General features: G+C 31.7%; 2 protein-coding genes across 7 annotated transcripts; one reads left to right on the top strand and one right to left on the bottom strand.

The window, feature by feature from the left end:
* Positions 1–1,313: 1,313 nt before the first annotated feature.
* LOC111640654 lies at positions 1,314–6,663 on the bottom strand. Of its 4 annotated transcripts, XM_023386685.1 has the most exons (7): positions 6,649–6,663; positions 6,441–6,530; positions 4,159–4,476; positions 2,621–2,863; positions 1,965–2,135; positions 1,558–1,658; positions 1,314–1,432 (listed from the first exon to the last, which is right to left on the bottom strand). In XM_023386685.1, exons 4-7 carry the CDS (start codon positions 2,854–2,856, stop codon positions 1,356–1,358), a joined length of 585 nt encoding a protein of 194 aa, XP_023242453.1. In that variant the 5' UTR covers positions 2,857–2,863; positions 4,159–4,476; positions 6,441–6,530; positions 6,649–6,663; the 3' UTR covers positions 1,314–1,355. The 4 variants fall into 4 exon arrangements, with proteins under 4 accessions (XP_023242453.1, XP_023242454.1, XP_023242456.1 ...); XM_023386686.1 differs by lacking the exons at positions 4,159–4,476; positions 6,649–6,663 and having other exon boundaries at positions 6,441–6,519; XM_023386688.1 differs by lacking the exons at positions 4,159–4,476; positions 6,441–6,530; positions 6,649–6,663 and adding an exon at positions 3,086–3,498.
* Positions 6,664–7,364: 701 nt separating this feature from the next.
* Positions 7,365–18,614, top strand: LOC111640646. Of its 3 annotated transcripts, XM_023386677.1 has the most exons (3): positions 7,468–7,486; positions 7,597–7,699; positions 16,906–18,614. In XM_023386677.1, exon 3 carries the CDS (start codon positions 16,914–16,916, stop codon positions 18,258–18,260), a length of 1,347 nt encoding a protein of 448 aa, XP_023242445.1. In that variant the 5' UTR covers positions 7,468–7,486; positions 7,597–7,699; positions 16,906–16,913; the 3' UTR covers positions 18,261–18,614. The 3 variants fall into 3 exon arrangements, with proteins under 3 accessions (XP_023242446.1, XP_023242445.1, XP_023242444.1); XM_023386678.1 differs by lacking the exon at positions 7,597–7,699 and having other exon boundaries at positions 7,365–7,486; XM_023386676.1 differs by lacking the exon at positions 7,468–7,486 and having other exon boundaries at positions 7,493–7,699.
* The last annotated feature ends 5,998 nt before the right edge of the window (positions 18,615–24,612 follow it).

The following is a 24,612-nucleotide window of genomic DNA, read 5'->3' as shown; positions in this document are numbered from 1 at the left end:
ACTTGCAGTTATAAAACTAAGTAACAAGTGGATTGTTTTCAATTTTATTGAATCCAAATGTGTCAATGCTTGACAGCCAAGATGCTAGAATAAAATCTTCACAGGCATTGACAATTTCTCATTTTAAAAGAAATATGACACTCCATGGCGAATACAAGCTTAAGCAATGGAGTCTTCGAACTGTGCACACTAAGCATTCCTACAATTTTTTTTGTATATAGCATATTTTATATGGANTGACTACTGTTCCATCAAAATTTGCACCCACTGCATCACAATAACACCTACAATCGTACCCATTTTTGATACTATTGCTGTGGTGGCCATTGCTCGAACTTCATCAGACACTTCTAGTCTGCCTCTGTATATCGCGATACAAGTTATCATGTCTTTCCTTTATGAACAGTATATACTTCTGTGCATTTCTTGTTACTTGCAGTTATAAAACTAACTTGTAAGTAACAAGTGGATTGTTTTCAATTTTATTGAATCCAAATGTGTCAATGCTTGACAGCCAAGATGCTAGAATAAAATCTTCACAGGCATTGACAATTTCTCATTTTAAAAGAAATATGACACTTACTTTGTTCAAAGTTCGCTTCTTATAGTAAGTCCAAAGTGTTAGAATGGTAGGTTTCGACACCAATGTGCATCTAAACTTTTAACAGTGCTGCATCTCTTGTTATGTAGTATGTTTGATAAACTTATTTTAATAATAGCTGTAATAATTTTATTTACACATTAAATGGGTTAAATTGTTCCGAAACCAAACTATTTACAAACTAGCTGTTACCCATGACTTTGCCGGCACAGATTTTGCAAGCAAATCCCATTTATTTTCAGTATTTCAACCATGGTAATTGATATACTACGTATAACACCTACCACTAAAAATGAGAATTGCTGAGAATCAAATGAACTGTTTTCAATTTGATCAATTTTCTGGAACATTTACAATTGTTCTATAATCGAACCAATATGTGATAACAAATTCAAATTTAAAACGGTTCGAACATTTGGTTAAAAAATCAAAATATATAAAACTATTTATAACAATGTCTGAAGCGTTATCAATTTAATACACCTAAGTACTCAATGAAGACTAAATGTAGTTGAAAACAAAAAAAATTGCATCTAAAATAGTACAATAGAAGCTGTTCTTCAGGTTAAGCCTTAATGCTCTCCCTTTCCCCCTGCAGGTAGAATTTCCAAAAATCCCTTCTTTGTGTGCATTTTCATGACATACCCTAACTGTGTACCAAATTTCACCTCTTTCAGCAGTTTGCTCTGAGCTATGATAAATCAGTCAGTCAGTCAGGACAAGTAATTTTATATATTTAAATTACATTTTTACATTAAACAGAAATTGTGATGTCAACATTTTCTTCTTCCATCTCACCTTTGAGATACTCTTGCAATTTTGCTAGAATTCCTGAGAAAAAAATTGAGGCAATTAATATGCTCATTGTCGCAAGAAATTTGCATTATATTCACAGCTAAATTGATTACAGGGAACATAAAGTACATATTTTGTATGCAATCAAGGACACTACTTACCATCTCTTTTGGAAGATGTATATTTCTTCCAGTTTTCCATAAAGGAGTCATCTGCCATCTTCTTCCAATCGCTCAGCAATAGGAATTTTGCACAGCAATATCTAAGAAACTATTAAGTAACATTCATATTCTAGAAACTTCAACATTGTTAGTTTGTTGGTTTTTTTTAAAGACAACAAACTAATTTATCAAAGATGCCATTTGCTTACAAGATGATCTGCAGATTCAATGAAAGAACCATTTTCTCTTGTGACATGTTAACAGAAATTTGTAGCTAGATACACTAGCAGCAATCTGCTAATGGATCTAGCTACAAATTAGCAGATTTTTAATGCCACTGTTTGCTGCAGATGAGTGTGTAAGGAAATATTTTTAAAAACTACAAATCCAAGAATACAAAAGGATACTCATTCCATGCAGAATTGGAGAAGTCTTCGTACAAATCTTGCATTTCAAAGAAAGAGGGTCTCATCTGCATTCTGTGAGATGCTGCCAGATCTCTAGCCATCATTTTCATACTTTCATCTATTTCCTCTTTTTGTTTGTTTATTTCCACCCAAATGTCGTGTAACTTTTCTCTGGAACATACAAAAAAACTTTATATTAATGCAAAATTTGCCAACCTACTACATGCAGACACTAAAGAATGTTCACTGTACAAAAATAATAGATTATCTAATTCCCATTTCAATTTCTTACTGGATTATCTCAATTTTCTTACATAGAAGGCATTAATCCTTGTTTTCTAGATTGTAAATTCAAATCCCACTTTGTGTATTTGAATGTTTGATTGGGAAAGTGCAGTTTGATTTCAACAGTAAAACAGCAATTGCACAATATTACTGTTGCAACCACATATGTGATCTGCCAAGGAGGACATTGTATGGGAAACTGGCCCGTAGTTAGGTTCTAGACACAAAGAAACCTGAAAACTATGTGGCCAACCCATTGGCAAACTGATCGACTGTTAGTATTAAGTGGCTTTGTTTGCTCGGCTACCGGTGAGTCGCTTTTTGAATCAATGTATTAAATATATGCAAAACAATAAGAATACAATACTCACAATCTTCCAAGTAACACACTTCTTTCTCCCTCGATTTGATAAAACAAAGTTACTTTTAAGTCTGCCTGGAGGCTCGGAAACTCGTCCGACAAAGGGTCTCCTTCCATGTCATTTACCATTTTATATTTCCGGCTCAAGGTGGCAATGCACTCTATGGATATTTCTTTTCTTGTAGCTTTCCACTCTTGTTCTCTTTGCGATAAATTGATGAAAGCATCTCGTAATTGCTTTTCCATTTCATATCTACAAAAACAAATGGAAGGTAACTGAACTTTTGCATGTCTACTTGGAACCTAATGTTAAACACAAGACATTATTTTAGCCTATGTTAAGTGCAGACTCGCACGCTGCTAATTTACAAATGGAAGTAGAGGAGGTTGCTATAAAATGTTCATTCTGGAAGTGTCCCGAGAATGCTTTTCGTACAGATAAGTAGTTGCAGTTTATAACAATAGATGGCGCTACCTGTTTCAAAAAGTCCTCTATCATTTGGACGCCATGTTTGAAAGCGCTGCCGTAAATCTCCTGCAATAGTGCTTGTGTATTTGCGATTGATTTAACTGTTCTGCGTGGTGTTTCTACCTTCATTGATGAAACAATCAAATCAATCAATTTATTTGTTTAAGTGGTGCTAAACAATTGTTTAAATAGATATATTGGCGGTAATATTGTAAGATTGCGGTGGCGTTTTCTGTTTTAAGATGACGTTCAAATGATAATTATAGGAGGGTAACTGCCGATTGTTTAACGTCACAAGTTATTGATTCACGGTAGTTGTTGAACCAAAGAAAAAAAAAACGAAACGGCTACTAAAATTGTAGTTAACCTAACCGCCGCAACTGGAACTACCTAGGTAAACTTAACATATTGTAGATACTCCCATCTCCATATGAAACAGTAAGATGATGATACTCCCGTAGCACGTGGTCTTATGGGTTAGACTAGCGATTCCCAACCTGTGGTACGCGTACCCCTAGGGGTACGCGATAGGTTGTTTAGGGGTACAGAAAAAAGTTAGTTATTATGGCAGAAAAAATAATATATTATGTATCACAAACTAATAGTATTAAAAAATTATTAGGTAAAATATGTTCCTTGCAGTAATCACAATTTTATTATACATTTTTTCATTTACTTTTTTTTTTCTTTAATTTAAAGTTACAATATGTAAAATTAACAATACGGGTACTCACTAAATTTCTTAAATGAGGGGTACAATCTAGAGATATGACATGTCACGGGGTACGCTAATGAAAAAAGGTTGGGAACCACTGGGTTAGACAAAGAACATTTAAAAAGAGTAGTCGGCGTCACAGCATGGTTTTATAAACAAAGGGTTGTTGGAAACAAAACACGTGATTAAGGAAAAAATACACGATTCAAGATTCGATCGCGTTGCAATAATAATCTTACTCCGATTATCCCTTTCATGACCTTCCTTATGCGAAACCCTCCTTTTTTTCCGATAGGACGTACGAAAGACGATAACGCCAATAAACAGTTGGGGAAAAGAGAAAAGAATATACAATAAAACATACGAGATTTCCCTTTGGTCCAAAAATTCGCTGATCACCCTGCGACACTGTAGTCAGTCCTTGATAATGGATTTCCTTTCCTTTCCACGATTCCTTCAACTCTCCGGACAATTGGATCTCTGGTACCTGTTTTTTATTCTTCGCAACCTTCGGCGTCCTCCGGCCACTGAAGTACGAAGAAAAAGCTCCTTCACGTGGGTTACCCTTGTTTTTATACCGCCCGCCGCTCAGTCCTACGTGACCGCACCTTGGACCAATCAGCACATCGTACATCCCGCCAGCAGAGAACTGGTGGTACCGAGGAAGTAAACGGAGAGGGATCTACACAAAAACAGATGCGTGACAAACAGAAAAAAATATTAAAAAAATAATAGTTTACTAAGTTTAGCAGGCACCATTCTAGCGTTGCCTGAGAGGCGGGAACTCCCAAATTGTAGATCCCCAGTGCGATCAAATGATGTCTAATAAACCCATACCCATATGGTGACACTTCACAAGATATAGCACCTCAAATCGGATCGCGCGAGATCGTAACTCGCGTCGCTCATGTAAGACTCGCTTTAAAGTATGTAGCACACCAGCATTGCCACAATGAAATTTATGGAATTTCGGGACTTTGAGTATATATCTGAACTGAGACGAAAAATGACTTTATTTTTTTGTCTCCGGTTCAAAAGTAGGGTATCGTTGAACTCGTCTCGGTCCCCTCAGTTCAGATATATACTCAAAGTCCCGAAATTCAATAGGTGGTAATGTATAGTACAGCCTTGATTTCCTTAACTGTCCATTATTTTTGTTTGACAGAGTTGAATTGTTTGAACCACGTGACAGGAAAAATTTTGTCAAGGTCCTCATGAGAATGTGCAGACGACTAAAACGTGTGACACGTGTGAAAGAGGACCACCGAATCAAGACATTTGCACGTGCAACTATCTGTATGTTCAGTGGTGATATTCGAAATATTTAACAAAGGGTTCGCTACAGAAAATTTTTCCTTGAGAATTTTTTTTTCGCTCGCATTAGCAATATTAGCGCAAAAACTGACCTTAAGATACCCATATAAATAAAAAAAATGCGTTGGCAAAATTAAGTCAGTTAAAATTAAACATTGTTTATGCCAGAACTATATTTTTTGATAAATAATAATAAAAAAGTTTCAAACTGGTTTATTTTGTACATGTTTTAATATTTTTCATTCAAAATATTTTATAAACATAAAAATTGGTGCTTTTTCTCAAGGAAAAACTTTTCTAAATCATTTATTTTATCCTTAGGTATTATCATAATAATAGACAGATGTCATCGTTTCTCGAAACACAATATTTTTTTTATTTCGTTGTCGATAGCACGACACGTGTTCCGCAGCCATCTTGTATTTTCTCGCGCGCGTGGGATCTCTCGTATGACTGGACTTAGTTTCAAGAACTCTCTTGAGTCGATCGCGACTAAATCTGGTTTCAGTCGAGATTGCACCAAGGCGAACAGGGTATAAGGTCGATGGAGGTTGCACCAAGGCGAACAGGGTATAAGGCTCTAGTTTAGTAGTGTTACAGAGTATAATACGTATATTTTAATATATTTTGTAAAAGAAACAAAACCATTGAGAAATGTTACGTGTGTTTAACAACGGGTTCGGAAAACTTTGAAAATGTTAACAACGGGTTCGGCCGAACCTGTGCGAACCCGCTGAATATCACCACTGTGTATGTTGTTGACGTCAACCGACATACACCATGTGTATGTCATGATTCGGTAAATCAAATTAGCAAGCAGTGACACTAGTCACACTAGTGAGACTTTATTAAACTAATTTTTTCGTTAAGGCATGAAATGTTATTTTGTGCCATAAATGGTACAGAAATATAATTACTCAAAATGTACTATAAATCTAAGTGTACTTTCAATGTACACGAAAAGTACAATGTACTAAAAATGGCAACACTGTAGCACACGCGACTATACGTACAGTACATCATTTCGGTCACGTGACTCCGCCCCGCGCGATGTAAAATGCTTACGTAAATTTGAAAATATAAATTTTTTATTAATTAGTATTAACCTTTCGTACATAAAAATTATTATACAATTTATTTCCACTTCAGAATATTATATCTTGATTAGATTTATTTGGGAAAATAAAAAATAACAGTACATAATGAAAACTTCACTACCGACAGTAAATTTAGGAAATACAGAAAATGTTTAGCACTTCGCGGCTATTTATGTATATGTTTTAAAATACTTAAATTAATTACGGCGAAAAGAAGTAAAATTTAGCAACATACCACGTGTAATACTTCCGAAACACGATTACGATGTTTTCACAAAACGCCCTCTAATGGACGGTTTTCTTGCAGAACATTATTGCACCTAATCTGGAATAATAAAACAAAGAGTTTAAAAATTTCTAAAGCGCGATTATTTGGAATTTAAATATGTATTATAGTTAATTATTCTAATAATAATAATAATTAAAAACATCTTCATATTCACTCGTATTCTCATAATACTTCTGATTCCGAATTCTCATAATTATATTAAAGTTGGCGAATTAAATTTAACCAGAGATCGATAGATATTTTTTCCCACCAAGATCTGTTTATAGACGTTGTCTTCCACGGTTGACACCGCATTTTATGGTGGCGCTAATGAAATGAAAACAATACGGCTACGAATCAAGGATAACGCATACAGATATCTTTTAAAAATTATGTTGTACTAAAATTTGCCGCAGAAAAAATTAAAAAGCTTTCGATTGTTTACGAAAATAAATTACATATTACTTTAGCTATTGATTTAAATTTTATACCATTTTAGAGTATAAAAATATCAGTTTAATGAAGAATTTTAAAAAATTACACACGTATTCTGTTACTTTTAAATTATTTTATGCAAATTTCACTAATTTTATTGAAATTAACACAAATTAAAGTTCAATATGGACTTGTACAGTACATCGTCACGACACTGGAATAAGCTCAACCGCGTCCTTGAATGGAGAGTGGTATCACCTGTATTCTTACACCATGCTTAGCATTCTGAACAACACGATCCTATGTACAGTACTGTAGTACGTCACTAAATCAAACATTTTCAATTAGAGTATAATTTTAAAATAAGAGACATTAATTTAAAATTTCGAAATTTTAATATTAAAATAATAAAATAATGATAAATAAATATATTTTTAAAATTTACTAATTAAAATGAAAAATTGCGTGTTCTAAAATAAAATCGTTACATAATATTCGTCAAACTCTAAGACACCATTGGTTGTAACCGTTATGACGTCAAAGAAAGCGCGTATATTCCTTAAAGGAGATATAAACTAGTGAGTAAACAAATAAGTTATTGACACGAAAAATTATAATTTTATTAATAATTTTACAAGTATTGTGATATATTTCGAATTATGTATTAATATAGTAATATGTGTAACAGTTGTCACGATTACGTCACAAGTTGTATGTTAGTTTGTTTATGAATGGTTGGAAAAGCTTATATCAAGAGATTTACTTAATATTTTAATGTATATCAGTACAAGGTAGGTTTAAGTAATTATACATTTAGATATGGAAGTTAATCAAAATTTTTAAATTCATGATTAACATTAATGCTTATTGTGGTATAAGCCTATACAGTAGTGTCATGTGACACTACTGTATAGGCTTACACCAGTACTATACAGAACTGGTATAAGCCTATATTAGTGTCATGTGACACTACTGTATAGGCTTATACCAGTACTGTACTGTACAGTAGTATCATTATACCAATAGAGGTATAATACATTACATGATACATTACATACAAAAGGGAAAGAGTATGTCTAAAAATTAAAACAGTTAATTCTTTAATGTGAAACCATATTACATTCACATACATCTCCACAGAACACACTAGAAGAGACAGTGTTTTGAAAAAAGAATATTAATTACTTCAAATATAAAGTGATGTAAATGTACAGTTTGAAATTTTCAAGAATTTCATTTAAAAAACAGTTGATTATGAAATTTGTATATCAAAATTACAAAATTATCATGAAAAATTTATCTTAGATATTCTGTCTTTTCAATGGTCAATGTATAAAAGTATCCAGTCTGTCTCAAACTTCAGAAATTTTCGTGTGTGGTTTCGACTTGGATATATTGAGATTCTGTCCAATGAACCCGCAATGGGTAGGAAAAAAAGACTTATTAGTGCCTGCAGGAAGATTGAAATAGCAAATTAAATATTATGATATATCAGCATAAAATTGACTTATGATGAAAATATATATTCCATTGCTTAAAGGTTGAAATGTATTATATTTATTGATATATTATGTTTGCCTAAAGCATGATCTGATATTTCTGATTTAAAATTTTGTACAAAATAATGGTCTGTGATTATTAATGCACGTATTATCTCGCATAAATGTTTCTCGTGACATAAACTGTTATCATTAGTCAATGTATAAGTGATATTTAAAATCAAAGAATTAATGTCTTTATTAAGATATATTTACTATTTTTGTTGTAACCATATAGCTTTCATGGAAACTTCTAAATTTTGCAATTTGACTGAAATAGTTTCTACTGTTTAACTTCACTAGTGAAGATAAATAGTCATTCTTAATTTTTAAATTTAAACTTTTCTAGTATGTTAACTCTGTAATTAAACACTTAAATACAGTCGACCCCCCCTATAACACTGGTGATTTTTCCGTTTTATATGAATTCCATGTTGTACGAGTCACTTAGATTTTACAAATACGTGAGCCATTCACAGCCTGGCACACATCTTTGTAAAATCTAAGTGACTCGTACAACATGGAATTCATATAAAATGGAAAAATCAACAGTGTTATAGGGGGGGTCGACTGTATTGCCTTTTGTTTACTTATAGAACTGAAAATATTGATTTATAAAAGATATTTTTAATTATCTTTTATATAAAAACTAATTTTCATTGACTGTTATTTACTTATATGTATGTGATACAATATACTCCCAATTAACTGAAACTCATGTAATTGTGGTTTTGTATTATATGAGATGAATTGTAGAATAGTGCTAGTTAACAATGTGATATAGTGCAGTTTGTTTCATGTATCTTGGCCTTGTGCAAATACATGAGAGCTATATTAGTTTTAAAAAGAACTTACTCTGATCACTTCTCTCAACAAATTTTAACTGTGATCTTAGATTTACATTTGCTTTAAATAAAATCTTAAATTAAACAATAAAATACTTTTAAGTCATTATGTTCAATAAGTAGGTCTAACTTAAAAAGTAAGTACATTATATGCATTAATACATTCAAATCCAGTTTATTTAATTTACCAAACAATCCATATTATCCAAGTTTTTGATTATCCAAGATACTTTTGGTCTATATTATCTTAGTTAATCAAAATTACTGTATTTCTTATTATTTTAAAATAATGTAAATTGTTAAATTGAATTAGTTTTTTTTTATTGTTAAAAATTTAATTATAATTATATGCAATATAGTAGAGGAGAAGCTATACAATGGAGTTTCTGATTGTTATTTTTTATTTGTTCAAGACGATAATGTTGTGACAAAAATATATTCTAAACAAGGCATATGTATACAAATATAAACAACTTTATTAAACCTGATACATTATAATAAACTACTACAACTGCCAATTACAATTCTAAACAAATGACTACAATTCGGAACAATTTGCTTATAAAAAAATATTGCTGATTGCTGTATGAATTTCTGATTTATTGTTTTTGAATTTTTCTGATATTAGAGGAAAATTTGATTTTTCTTTTTTGCATGATGAGTGCCTCCAGTTATATGCCTTTGCTTTGTTAATAATTTCTTTTGTTACAGTATACTCATGACTGATTGATAGCAACTATCAATCAGTTTATTGACTTTCATTAAGGACAATGATTTTTCTGATTGTGATTTATTTCCTATTTCTGTCTTACTTTTTCTTATCATAGTGAATATCTTTTTCTTTTCTACACACCAATGCACAGAAGGCCCTGCAATGTTGTGTGGCAGAACCACCAGCTTTACTATTTTACAAGATTACAAATCTGTAAAATCTCATAAATCTCAAAGAACCACCTGGTCTCTTTTCATAAGAAAGCTCGTACTGTATGGCCTGTATATTCTTAGGTGATAAATTGGATGTTTTTTCATTTTGGGCAGAGAAATTGTAGTGCTCAATAATTTGGTCTAACTGTGAAAGTAACTCGTTCCTTCCACTGATGGCTACGCCGTAATTGATTTAACCGCCAGACTTGAAGATGCAATTTATCACATCCGACGTTTAAAATTATCATATTTGAGCTAAGATTCTCATACCCATACCAACATATGTATATAAAAATAGCAATCTTGGTTCTTTTTAAATTAAATTAATCTGAGAACATCTTTGTGGTTTGCTTCAGTCATTTGTAATAAAATACATACAATGGGTCTTTAGCATATATATTGGTATTAGGCTCATTTTAAATAACGTGTTTGTGCGATAATATCAAATTAAAAATGCTGACAAAAGGGAAAAGTGGCCTGTCCACCGATGGAGTATACAAAACACTGCTGGTCAACACCAAATGCTAATGGTTGGCAACTATGCTTTAGTGCTTTGCTAATATGGTGCTTTTCAATTATATTCATGTTTTGGGTTTCTTTTTTGTTATTTTTACCTTCTTATCATTTTTTAAGCTATTGCTACTGCACACTTGATAAATAATTGTGTAAAGTATGTTTTTAAAGTTGTTTTCTCACTTGCTAGTGCATATATCAGCATTTTGCTTTATAACTGGTCTGGAACTTAACCATCATATTAGCTACTTATGCCTACATTTCATATTCTGAAAATTTTATCTGTAAAATTACTAAATAAAAACAGAGAAGAAACACAAACTAACAACATTTTAAACCAAAAACCTAGATTATTTTATGAACGCTCTTAAAGCTAAATTCAATTCAATTACAATGAAATTTTGTACTAAAGACTTATTTATTTATGTGCACAAAGTAATGCTTATAACCTTGTCAAACCTTTTGTAACAAGGTCTGATGGTCACAAAAGGAGCCATACATTCTGCATCCTCTATTGCAACATTTCTCAGCCTGTTCGAGCCTAAGGACTGGTAAAATGTCTAAAAAAATTCTACAGACTGCAAAGTTATGTAGCCTAATTTAAACCTATGTGCATATTACCAACATTTGGGACATAAAGTGCCATTTATAACAATAAATCTAAAAGAATTTTTTGAATACATATGGAAACATCATTAATGAAATTGGAAGTGAATTATTGTTGATCAAAGTTTTAATCTTTATTAAACAAATAATGTAATATAATTGTTACTACTTACTTTTAATGAAATGGTTGAGCTTGTTAGCCCTTGCAGAATTCTTGGATAGGTGGCTGAATATTGGTTGAATTTATTCAAAGATTGGTACAGAAGACAATTTCTGTATTTTGGTTTTATTTGAAGAAGTAATGAAAATCCTATCTCACAAAGATAGGTTGTTGAAAACTGTATGGCAATTTTCAATGCTGCTTCAGATAATTCAGGAAATTCATTTCTCATTGAAGATGAGATTCAGAATCGGGACAAATTAAGATCATGAAATTTCATTTTAAGCTGACTGTCACGTGAAAGCTCAATTAACTATTTTTTTTTATATTGAAAGATTGTTCTCATGATTGTAAGTCTGAAATGGATCACAAAGCCACAAATTTATCATGAAGTTATTCAGAAAACATGTTCCAAATTTCTGTTTCACAGCTTTGAGATGGTCACAAACCCATTTGAGAAACTCAGAATCAAAAAAATATTTTCAACTAAAAAGGATTCTAATGTTGGTAAAGATCAAATTATCTGTCTTTTACATAACTAATCCTTAACATCTGTTTTTTTATTGAATGCCTTTATTTTGTCTTAGACATCAAGATCAGTTCAAGAATCTTTTTGAAGGGAGAGATTTTAGTTCATTTGATTTAGAAAAAAAATGTCTGAAAGATAGGATAGTGCTAATAACTATGTTTTGTGAACAAGGAGTAATGCAAAATCAGAATTTCATTCATTTACAAAACAATAAAACTTCATGCTTTAATTTAAGTCTGCCTGCAGATCATCTGTCCCTCTCAACCTGTGGTCCCATTATCATGGATTACAGGTTGAGAAACACTGCTCTATTGGAATGCCTATTGGATAGCTGCATCAACTATTTATATTATATGTAGTTAAAACAGTATAGTTATCACTGTTTATAGTAAATATATAAAAGTACCAGTGAAGTTGTCTTACTTTTTGACTAATTACATACTTTATCTTTTTCAACTGTTTGAATGCACCCTAAGCTTTCAGTTGCCTGTTCAAGGTTAAGTTACAAGCTACACTTACAACTCGTGTGTATATTACTATTACTATCTGTGTAATATACATGTGGATTATAATAATAAAAAAACTTACAAAAATATTACATATGCGTAAGTAGTATGTAGAAAGTTTAAAAAGAAATTTTATAAGGATATGGAAACTGCAGTGTCTATGTTCTGTTAGTTAAACTATTGACATATAGTTGGATTTCAGTGAAAGCTATGAAAGTTATAATCATCTTTAAGTAACATCTTCATTACATTGTATTAATTGAACTGCATTATTTTGTTTCAGGAACAGAACATATACAATTTAGATCAATGTTTTTCAACCTTCTTGAATAAGTGACCCCTTCACAAGTTAAAAAATTTTGGCGACCCCCCAGGGCCATATTAAAACTATGTCAGTGATTTTAAAAACTANCTGCATTATTTTGTTTCAGGAACAGAACATATACAATTTAGATCAATGTTTTTCAACCTTCTTGAATAAGTGACCCCTTCACAAGTTAAAAAATTTTGGCGACCCCCCAGGGCCATATTAAAACTATGTCAGTGATTTTAAAAACTATGTATTTAAGTTTCTATTGAGACCTAAATATCAATTGAAAAACCAATTGTACTGTAAAATAAACAGGCACAGCCTTCTCACTGAGATTGTAGTTTTTTTTTATTGTAGTGTAGGACCTATAAACACTTGTCTTTTTCTTTTACCCGCGACCCCCTGGGGGTCATGACCCACAGGTTGAAAAACACTGATTTAGATCATTTAACCAAAATTGATTCATTAAAATCATGATCCTTAAGCAAGTTTACTTTTATTTTTACTAAATTTTTATTATTTACTGTTTTGAAGATAAGTAAGTAGGCAAACTCCAATTACTCTATGGATGTGTTTACAGTGGCAAGTTCATTTGTTGCACAATTCGTTACAGTCTCTTTTGCAGATAAAATGAGTGTTCTCCACATAGTAAATTACAGTGTATGCATGTATTTTGAATCTTGCGATCTTTATTTCTGATCAGTTTACAGGCGTGTAAATGGCCGAAAACATTTACTGTGATTAAAGTTATTCCAAGCTGATCTCGTTCTTAGTGCAAATAATTGTGGTGCAGAGTAATCTTCACCAAATGAGACTCTGGCAGCAATAGCACCATCATGAAGCAATCACCCTCTCGTACAGGAGATCATTGTTAACTATTGTAAATTGGTACTTCAATAAACTGTTATAAATTAAATAATTCAACTGCGTAATTAAGTTATTCCTTTTTCTTATTATTTTTCCTTATAGTATTTCCTTTTTCTTATTATTCCTAAGCGAAGCAGATTTATTCTTATCTCTATTTATCAACCCCTAACATTGAACGTAAGACTGTATAAAAAGTGTTCGAGTTATATGGCGCATCTGAACTCATCTGTCAAAAAATTCGCGCATGGTATGCAAAAGGTTGGCCACCCCTGCTTTAGAGCTATGTGACCTTATGTTTAACGAAATTGATAAGTTCGGAGTGCTAGCTAGTTCGTTGTTCAGCTTTGCACTAATTCAATATGGCTGCTCCCATGAAAAAATTACTTTCTGTACAAAGTAATGAAAATGGAATTATTTTTGGAAAAATAAATGACAGAAAGTATTTTTATTGGTTGTATAAAGTGTTTACAATGATCTTTTTTTATTGTAAGGTTCAATAGCTTCAGATTACTTTTTTCATAAACAGATGTGAAAAAATTAATTTCGACTCATTGTTTATGATTAAAAGTGAAATTTACCTTATTTGTGTTTGGAATCTTCAGAAATGTTATGTTCAGAGCATTAAATAAATCATAAAGAAATGAACAGCATTAATAATAATCCAAAACTACATAAGTTCGTACAAGGTCTGTTCAAAAAGTATCAGACCTTTTTTTTTTCCGCGTAAACCAATGATGCGCAAGAGGCCTCCTTCGGTGGAGTTGTGGAGGGGACAGTCGTGCACAGCCCTGAATTTTTTCCTGCCTGCAGGAAGCGTCAGTCGCTGGCAATCGGCCTATGAGTGAGGTCATGTAGTGAGCTCTCGTCGGATTCCACTAAGCTGGAAAATGACTGAACAACGTGAGCAGCGATATTACATCAAATTTTGCCAAAAACCTTGGCGATACCTGAGCGTAAACCATTCGCAAGATTCAGCAGGCTTTCGGGGACGATCCTCGAGGCCAAAAAAAGCGCGGCAGGTCCGTAGCAATGTCAAAAGGTCATGTTGACAGTTTTTTCGACTCTCGTGAGGTGGTGTGTCGTGAATACGCACCAAAAGGCCAAACCATCGCAAAGGAGTACTACCAGGAGGTCCTTTGTCGTCTTTCCGATACAGTGCGACGCAAACAACCGGATCTGTGGTCGATCAAAACTTGGCAGCTCTATCGTGATAACGCATCCGCCCATTCTACGCATCTGATTCGGGCTTTCGTCGCCAAACACAATACTCCTGTGGTTCGTCACGCTCCGTACTCTCCCTACATGGCTCCGTGTAACCTTTGGCTATTTCTCAAGCTGAAAATGCCGCTAAAAGAAACCCAAATTTAGTCGAGAGAAGACATCATGCGAAATGCGACGGACCGGCTGATAACCATTCCAAAAAATGCATTCCAGCAGTGTTTCCAGCAATGGCAGGAACGCTGGGAGAAGTGTATACATTACCAAGGAGACTACTTTGAAGGGGATTAGGGTTTTGTACCTCAAAGTCAATAAATTTATTTTTGCCAACCAAAGGTCCGATACTTTTTGAACAGACCTTGTATATTTGAATGAATTTTTACTTACATATGGGAAATGACTTCTCAAGAAATTGTATCATTTGAATATCATTTTCCCATTACAAACTAAACTTATATGATGACAGAGTAATACTTATTTCTATTGAAATAAGTTGCTTCTTCTTGAGTTGATGTCTTAATAGCCATATGCTTTTCATCAATAGAGCCTCTAATTCCAGGAAAACCAGATTGGGTACAAAAAATTCCATTATTCCTACATCATCCTGCTCTGTGATGGCCAAGAGATTATTTTTTCGTTTTTATTTAACACTAACAGAGAATTAACAACCTTATTTAAAATATTCCACGCAGTCCGTCTAGACATATTAAAATGATCACCAATACCCTTAGAGAAAAGAAAAAAAATGTTTGTATTTAATATCAGTTATTATTGTATTTTCTACAATTATATCCAAAATGAGATCATCCTCTTCTGATTCTGAATCAAGTAGTTCTATCTGTAATGTAACATTTAAAATAGCAGCTTTGACAATATTATTTGCAGGAAACTGCCATATTTCTTGTTAGCGTTCATGTTTACTTTCAAACTGGACATGTAAGCACGAATATACATGCTAATGACATCACCTCTGGTGTTCAGAAGTAGCACTATTAGCTCAGAAGTAAACACACCTTATAAAACATGGTATTGTATTCAAAATAGTACAGCACCTGCATATGACTGAATGGGGCATCTCATTGCATGCTAAACTACAGTTATTTTAGTATAATAGTAAGAATAAATTTATTTTAACAGTTAATACTATTACTTTATGAAAATATTATTTGAAAAAGAACATTAAAAAAAAGGATAAAGCAAATCTCAGGAGGGACAAATGCACTCCAAGTCCCTTCCCTGCAGTTGCCCTTACTTAGCATCAATAAAGTTTTGATGGCATTGTTATTGCTAAATTAATAATTTATACATTGAACAATATTGAAAAAGTTACAAAAAAAACTACTACTTTTTTTAATCTATTTACATAATTATAATCTAAGTTAGAAAAAAATTTAGTTAAAAAAGTTAGTTTTAAATATATTTTTTCTTATGCTGAAATATTTATTACAGTTTAAAATACAAATAAGATTATCGCAAATTATTTTCAAAGATATCAAATTTACATTAATCTTAAATATTTTCAAAAGCTTATAAATTTCAGCAGCAGTGAACCTTTTATACAGTCACCCCCCTATAACACTGTTGATAATTCCGTTTTATATGAATTCCATGTTATACGAGTTACTTAGATTTTACAAATACGTGAGCTGTTCATAGCCCGGCATACGTATTTGCAAAATCTAAGTGACTCGTACAACATGGAATTCATATAAAACAGAATTATCAACAGTGTTATAGGGGGATCGACTGTAATTGCAAAAGCAACAAAATTTAAGGAACAAATCTAGATGAATTTCAATGTTCATACCAGTATTTATTTGTGTTTTAACTTGTATTAAAATTTTTATAAAATCAAACATATGCATGTATACATATTTTTATTTATATTTATATAAAAATTATTTTTATTAATAATCAAAAATATACAAAATAAAATTGTTACCCAGATGAATTTATACTAGGAATTTAAATATCTTTCTAGGATGTAAAATGGGAAAAACTACTCAAAAGTCAAAAGAAAGTGAATCAAATGCCATTATCAGTAAACAATTTCACAAAACAAAGCATAAACAATTGATTAAAAAGACTATTTCTCAAGAAACAAGTGCCATTTATAAAAGCAAATTGCGTAGAGAAACTATTAAAAGGAGAAATACTGCTTTTGTGAGAAATTGTAAACAGTTAATATCTGAAGAGAAATTACAAGAAAGATCTAAGGACGAGAAAGCATTGTATGATGGCAACAGTAAAAAACAAGCTAATTTGAAAAATCCTAAAAGTTTAAAACTTTTACCTCAGACGTATAAAAATGAAAACTTGCAAAAATCTGCTATTAACCTCAGAAATTCTGTCCTTCCAAAAAAGCAAAAACAATCAACATCACAAACATCTTTACAGGAGATAAGTCATAAAATTTCTGGTAATGAATATACTTTTGATCAAGATAAGTTTCTAAAAGTAAAATTAAATAGATTAAAACTTGATACTAAAACTAAAAAAGCTATTTCACAATATACAAATTTACCTAAAATTGATAATTTTAAAAATAATAATAATTCAACAATTCTCAAAGATGTACAAGTTGTTTGTAAGAAATTAGACTTACATATGTGTAAAAATCATGTATTAAATTGTGAGACTAAACCTATACATCAGAATTTATTTGTTGTTTGTGAGAAAATAGATCCTAACAACTACCTAAGTTCAAAGAACAAATCTAAAGATCAAGATTTATTAGTTGAATGTAAAAAACCATTTAAAAAAAAATATGCATCAGATGTAAAGACTGAACTTAAAGATCTGCAGTTATCAGTTGTATGTGAGAAATTAAACCCAAAAAATTATATGTTGAGCTCAATTATTGAAAGTAAAAATACAACAGACATTGAACAAGATACAACAGTGAAAGAATTGGATAAAAATGAAACTAATGGTGTTTTGCTTTTGAGTGAAGATTCTTGCAATTCTGTTAATTTGTTAAATAACTTTAATATTGAATCAAATGTCACAGATACAAAAATATCAAAAGAAACAATTAGTTCAGAAAAAAAACCATATAAAAATGAAAGTTTCAATTTTGATTTACCTCATTCATCTAAAGCTAGCTTTAACTATAACTCCAGTGAACTCAATACAACTGAACTTTTAGATTATAAAAGAAATGCAGAGGAAGAAAGTATTTCAGTAGAAGATATTGATGATAAATGTTTGCAGTCTCCATCTTGGTTAGTGGATTATAAATCGGATAAATTAGTGACTCCCGATGATGAAACAAGTTACGAAGATAACTTGGAAGCAACTTCGTCAGATAAGGGAGCATGGTGCGTTGTGTCTTAATTCTCAAAGAGAAAACGTTGACATTTTATAAATTTAAACACAAAATACATGACAATCAGATGTATATTTTGTATACATGATTTGCACAAAATTGCAATAAAATACTTCTTAAGTTAATATTAAAATATGAGCTGTTGATTTTGAAAGTGGGGCAAGTCCATTTTGTTAAAAAAATTAAAAAAAAGAGGAGAAACAAGTGTTGTGTTGTGTGAGGAGAAACAACCTCAAAGTTTACTATTTGTAAAATGTGAAGTAAAAAAAACACACTTTTTAATTAATTAGTATCTAAAGAAAAACTATTTTTTTCACAAAATGAACTTGCCCCACTTTCAAAATCAACCCTTCCTATATTAACTTCACAATAAAATATGATAAAAAGAATGTTTTCATATTTTTATGTGTTTCTTTCATTTTTTCATTTATAAATTATTTCATAAATTTTGTATAAATGCATTTTTATATATATTTAAGTATAATAAAACTTTGCTGTTTTAAATCCAGTTTCAAAAAGTTTTTATTAATTTAACAAATATGAATATGATATGCAAACTTATTTCAATAATTTTTATACAAATTTTAACAAATATTTGGAGTGAATGCCTATTTTGTTGAATGCCTACACATGTACGGAGCTGGACAAAACTTTAAAGACTAGCAACAATTAAGTTGCTAGTCTTTAAAGTTTTTAAATTAATTGTTTAGATGGTCTTTAATTAGACCATCTAAACAATTAATTTTATTAGAATTATTGGTTCAGTCATGCTTTAAAAAAGTAAAATAATAAGATTTACAGAATAATGAAAGAAGTATTGGAATATTTCTTTCAAAAAGTAGAAAATTAGTTAATTTAAGTTAACAAAACTTGAAAGATACCTGAAAAAAATAACTTCAAATTTTCACCTAAATGTAAATAAATAAGAATGTGTAGGTGTATAAAATGATTTACATATATTTGTTTACAAAAAAATTGTCAAACTTGGGGAAAAGTGTAAAACTTAAAGGAACAAAGATAAATTGATGTTTTATGTTACAATTACAAAATTATCATGCTGTTGCTGCCCAAATAGGAAGAAGACACAATTGTATTAATAACCTTTTTTAATATAATTGTAAACAGCTTGATGAAACAACTGTGGAAGTTTAGAGGCAAATTTTGAGGGTTGTAAGCATTATGACATCAGCATTGAAAACTGTGAATCAGTTAGATTTAAAAGTTCATCCTCATACTGTTCAGAGTAATAAAATCATCAGGACGACTGAAAACAGTTCAACCTGGATGGTTCGAATGGTCTGAACTGATTTTTGGGATTTGCACAAAGAGAGGATTTTTTATCTTGATGGTAGATGGATGGTGGTACCACATTATGGTGTAGGGAGCCATTTCTTGCAAGGGAAAGCCACCTATTGCATTCAAAAAAGCATATTGCATTCAAAAAAGCATCATGAGCTGATTGAAAATAATTTACTTCCAAATGGGTGAAAATTAGCAGGCAGAAAGTTTTATTTCATGAAAGACAATATGTCCATTCAACTTGTACCACAAAGGATAGGTTTCAGAAAAACAAAAGCCTAACTATTGGATCTCCAGATCTTAACCTGATCAAGACTATCTTGGGTATGCTCTCAAGGACCATATATGCTGTTGGCAAACAGTATAGTTCAGTAAAAGACTTAAAAGTTGCAGTGGAGAGAGAATTTCTGTTTGACATCAAAAAACATTCCTTGTGCTTAAAACTCCAAGAGTAAATTGTTGATTGCAAACTTTGGGAAGTGATATGCATATCTTTGGTTGATCAAGAACAGATACCAAACATGAAAATTTGCCGTTGATGCCTTCTACTAAAATGTCATATTGACCTTGTATTATTTCTGGAATTTCTCCTTTCAGAGGCCTTATGACAATATTGTCCTGATTTTCTCAATTTAAGACTATTTACTATATTTTCCTGCACATATGAATGGTGGGTTCCATTGTCCGACAATGCTCAACAGTAGGACTATCAAACATTTCAAACATACCATAGGTATCTTCAAGTAATTATTGTTAGAAGACAACATGACTGTTTTATCATTCTATTTATTGTAGTATAAGAACTTGTGTAATTTTTAATATTATGTAATTTCTTGTTTTTGTTTATATGTATATTTATTATTCTTTTGGGTAAACAGATATCGATTGTCTTTCGCGACTTTTCCTTTTATTCGTAAAAATAATGTAAATTGCAAATCATGTATTTGTTGATATTGATCATTTCATTTAAGGATTGTTTTTCCTTTTTACATATTTCATTAGACAGTACAGCATTTTTCTTTATCTTACATAATATTTTAATCGGTTTCTGTAGGAACAGATAAACCCACTGTACTCAACCTTTTTTTTCTCGGGCCGCATACACATGATAGCTATTACACGTGGGCCACAACATAACGATTATAATAAAAAATGTACATAATTTCTCACTCACCCTAGAAAATTAGTGTGACCGTTGATGTTGCAAACATTTTTTCACAATTTCGTTTAAATCATGCTTGTAACTGCTGCATGCTACTCATAAAACGGCATCCAGGTGTGAATCAGTAAGCTGGTTTCTATATACGTTCTTTACATATTTCATTTTTGAGTATGATGCAGTGGCATGCTGTGACATTTGCTGATAGGGAAGCTGTGTTTCTATAAGAAGCCGACTTCCAGGGGCAATCAGTTAATTCTTTCTTTAAATGTATTTTTAATAGATTATTTATCTGACGTACTTAATAAATAAACAAGTTCAATATAATTAAATAAGATTATCACTTTTTAACACTTTTATTAGATACCTCTGTTACATTGTTCTCAAATTCTGAATATTATTCCTCTAATTTAATAAGAGTGATAGTTTCTTTTTTGGACCATTCCACAGTCCACTTGCATTGCTTGTTCGCCATTTTACCGAAGCTTTGACTTCCCCAAGATGGTTTGGATACTTTTAAGTGGTCGTATCTTAGATACTCAATTTCTGGTTACCATTTCAAAGTGATGCTCTAAAACCCTCGTATGAACGGAGTTTTAGAGTATCATAACTTGTAGGTATGAGCATGAAATGCCAAATTTAAGTTCTTTACGAATGAAAGAAACTATTTACTTTGTTGGTCACAAACACACCAAGTAAAGAGAATTTTTTCAATGTCTTGTTACATCTAAACTTTCAAGACATCATCCATTTAATGTCAGTGAACTTATTTATACTGTACTTTATCTTTGATACTTGATATTACTTAAGCAACTTTTGACTCATTCTATATTTTAATTCCCTTATAAAATCAAACTGGGTTGGGTAGGGGAAATTTTGACATAATAGAAACATGTTATGCCATCTTAAATTCATCTCAAAATGTTTAAATGGAACAGGGTTGGTTATGTGATACATGAAATGAGACTAGAATTTCAAGAGGAATGTAACAGTGCACTTCTTTTTTGCTTAACTTTAACATATGAAAATTATGGAGAAATGATTCGAACCATTTTCTCCTTTTCTAGTGAGCGAGGACAACTCCAGATCATTTCGATATGTAGAGCCATAAGTATCCTCAACCGTTATAGCATACAGCAAAATTTTAACAATATTTTAGGGAAAATGGCATTTTATTTGTTATAAATTTACTGTGATAAAGAAGAATGTGTCATAACAAATTCGATTTAATCAAAAAGTGATATTTCGACAATAGTGACAAGATATATCATTATGTTTTACATGATTTAGAACGTGTTCTTGCATATTCTTTCGATCGATTTTAAGATATTTACACAATTTACATTCGTAACTATAAAACTTTTCATTATTTCTATTAAACCGTTCGTTTACTTCTACCAAATCCACCCAATTTTTTAAGATAAATAAAGGTTTACTGTAAATTTTGTCACAATTTCTACAACGAATCAAGGAATGGGCCGATAATACTTTTTCGTGAAAGCTTGTGCCAACATCTCTTATGTCCGAAGATGCAGAATTTGCAACACCTCTTTGCATTAGATGATCGTATCCCTTCGAATGACATTCTGAACAGAACACGTGTTTCGATAGCAAATGATCTAAAATGTGTTCCTCCGCATATTTTCGCCGATCCCCTATAGTTCTTTGACAGATACAACACTTAAATGCGTGTTTCCAGCGATTTATAGTTTGAATTTGCAATAATTTATTAAAATACTGTTCTCCGGCAGCGAAAGTCGTCTTGCAATGTTGACAGCGAATCACAGGATAAGATGATGATCTATTAATGAATGTGCCATAAAAAAACGAGTTAAATTTGATGGACATGTTTAAATCTACATTACTCGATTCATCTATTTTTTGCATTGAGCAAGACGGGCAAAAGATCTCTTTATTGATAACATGCAGCAGAACGTGTTCTTCTAAAAAATTTTCGTATCTATTGACTTCATTGCAGATATTGCATTTAAATTTATATCTAAACCATTTAGTTGTTTTGTCTAATTTATGTTGCACTAATTCACTAGTTTCTGTTTTTACATCCGAAAATATTCCATTACAAAGTCCACAAATCGTCGGTAGATTCGAAGAACCATAATGGTTTCTTAACTGTTTAGTTTCATAATCCGAGAGAGGTTTGGCTATGATGATGATTGGCGGTGATATAAACGGTTCTAGTGATATTGCTTCAGTGAAATTCATTATCCTAAAAATCGATATTCCAAGAGATTGATATGTTAAAATGTATTCGTTCATTATATCACCATCATTTATGTGTTTAGCGATAAAATTAAACGTATCCTCGTCCATATTTAATCTGCCGTGAAATTCTATTCTGTGCGGTTGCTTTAAAATCGGTCGAATTTTATCTCGATGAGGACTTTTGTAGCCTTGTTGAATTGCTATGGATAATAAAGTTGACTTTTCGTCTGGAATGTTAGAGTCAGAAACAATGCATTTAGTCACTTGGCCAATTATTGTATGTGGAATGTGGATTATGGCAGGTTCGGATAAAGTATTTTCCCAATTTAATTCTTTGGTTGCTAAATAATCTTCTGTACTCATTTTGCTATCTTTTTACAACGTCTGAAATTATTCTATATTTGAATTATATCTAAAGAAAACCTCCAAAGCTTATCAATATGTCATAAATACGAAAAGTAACAATAAAATAATGTTGATTGTTAATGGTTATTACGTACAGTTTAAACGTTGTATTACTTATTCAATACGTAATTTAAATATAAACGGAATCAAGTTTATGTAAAAAAAATATTTTGTGGTTGAGCGATAAAGGTGGTAGCTGCCGCTCTGGGGAGCCGGGATCGACTCCGGACGAGTTGAAGCCCCCCAGGAATTTTTTAAAGTGGAGGTCCTTCCCTCCCGAACGAACAACTGCCACTTGAAAGTTGAAATCAGCAGTGTATTTTCTGTGACTTTGCCTGCCAGCATAAAAAATTTTGCCCAGTTCTTCCACTATCGATAAAGACAATATTGAGAAGGGCGTGCGTGTTAAAACAATTTATATTTAACATGTGATAATTTCAAAAGAAATAAAAATAGATTAAAATAGATCTCCAGCGTATATTTTTCGGACAATATTTCCTACGTTCGAGTAGTTTCACCCTCTTTCCATTTGAAAATTTTTAGTAGTAAGTATAGTGGGTGATCAGTTAACGAACAGTTCGGATAGCGAACAAATCGGATAATGAATACTTTCGCGAAAGATTTTTATGATCGGACAACGAACACTTTACTGAACAAACATAAAAAGAAGCGAAAAATGAAAAATAAATAACGAATACCTATTGATTTTTCCCTTATCTTCGGGTAATAATTCGAAACCTTTCGGAGCGCGGGAGACGTCAAAATCGACGCTCAACCCGATACCGATCGGATAGTATATCTCCGAATTTTGAAACTCTCCCTTGTTTACTTTTCTGACAAATAATTTCTATAGTATTCGCGAGACTGTCGGACGGGCACTTGTTAAGTTTTGCGTCGGGGTTTATTTACGAAAGATGAAAGTTTAACCGCCCCATCGGATATTCGTTAACGTTTTAATACCAAATTTCGAATTTCATCCGGGCCTTGCATTTAAATAATTTTTTGTGGACTAGTTGATTTCTGTTCTCTGAATTTTTGTAAGTGCTTTTCTGAACTTATTATTTAAAAAAGAAACTGATGATATTATGGAGCCTAAAAAGAGGAGTGTCGAGAACTGTGCTCACCGCAGAAACCGAGTAAGAGATAATAGCCAAGGTAGAAAGTGGGCACAAGATGTCTGATGTTGTTAGACAGTATGGCTTGAACAAGTCTACAGTAGGCATAATTTTAACTATGGAAGATATATCAAGAAGTCTCAAGCTGTTAATGGAGTA

Source organism: Centruroides sculpturatus, unplaced genomic scaffold (genome assembly GCF_000671375.1).
Source record: "Centruroides sculpturatus isolate CEXI.00-Female unplaced genomic scaffold, Cexi_2.0 scaffold1192, whole genome shotgun sequence".
Lineage (NCBI taxonomy): Eukaryota > Metazoa > Arthropoda > Arachnida > Scorpiones > Buthidae > Centruroides > Centruroides sculpturatus.
This window is presented reverse-complemented; position numbering and strand designations above follow the sequence as displayed.

Excerpts from the sequence above, each read along its gene's own strand:
- LOC111640654 (XM_023386685.1), bottom strand. The coding sequence starts at position 2,856 with ATGGAAAAGCAATTACGAGATGCTTTCATCAATTTATCGCAAAGAGAA. Across the intron at positions 1,659-1,964 it reads TCCAATTCTGCATGGAATGA|ATATTGCTGTGCAAAATTCC; the intron begins GTATCCTTTTGT and ends ATAGTTTCTTAG. Across the intron at positions 1,433-1,557 it reads TACATCTTCCAAAAGAGATG|GAATTCTAGCAAAATTGCAA; the intron begins GTAAGTAGTGTC and ends TTTTTTTCTCAG.
- LOC111640646 (XM_023386678.1), top strand. The coding sequence starts at position 16,914 with ATGGGAAAAACTACTCAAAAGTCAAAAGAAAGTGAATCAAATGCCATT.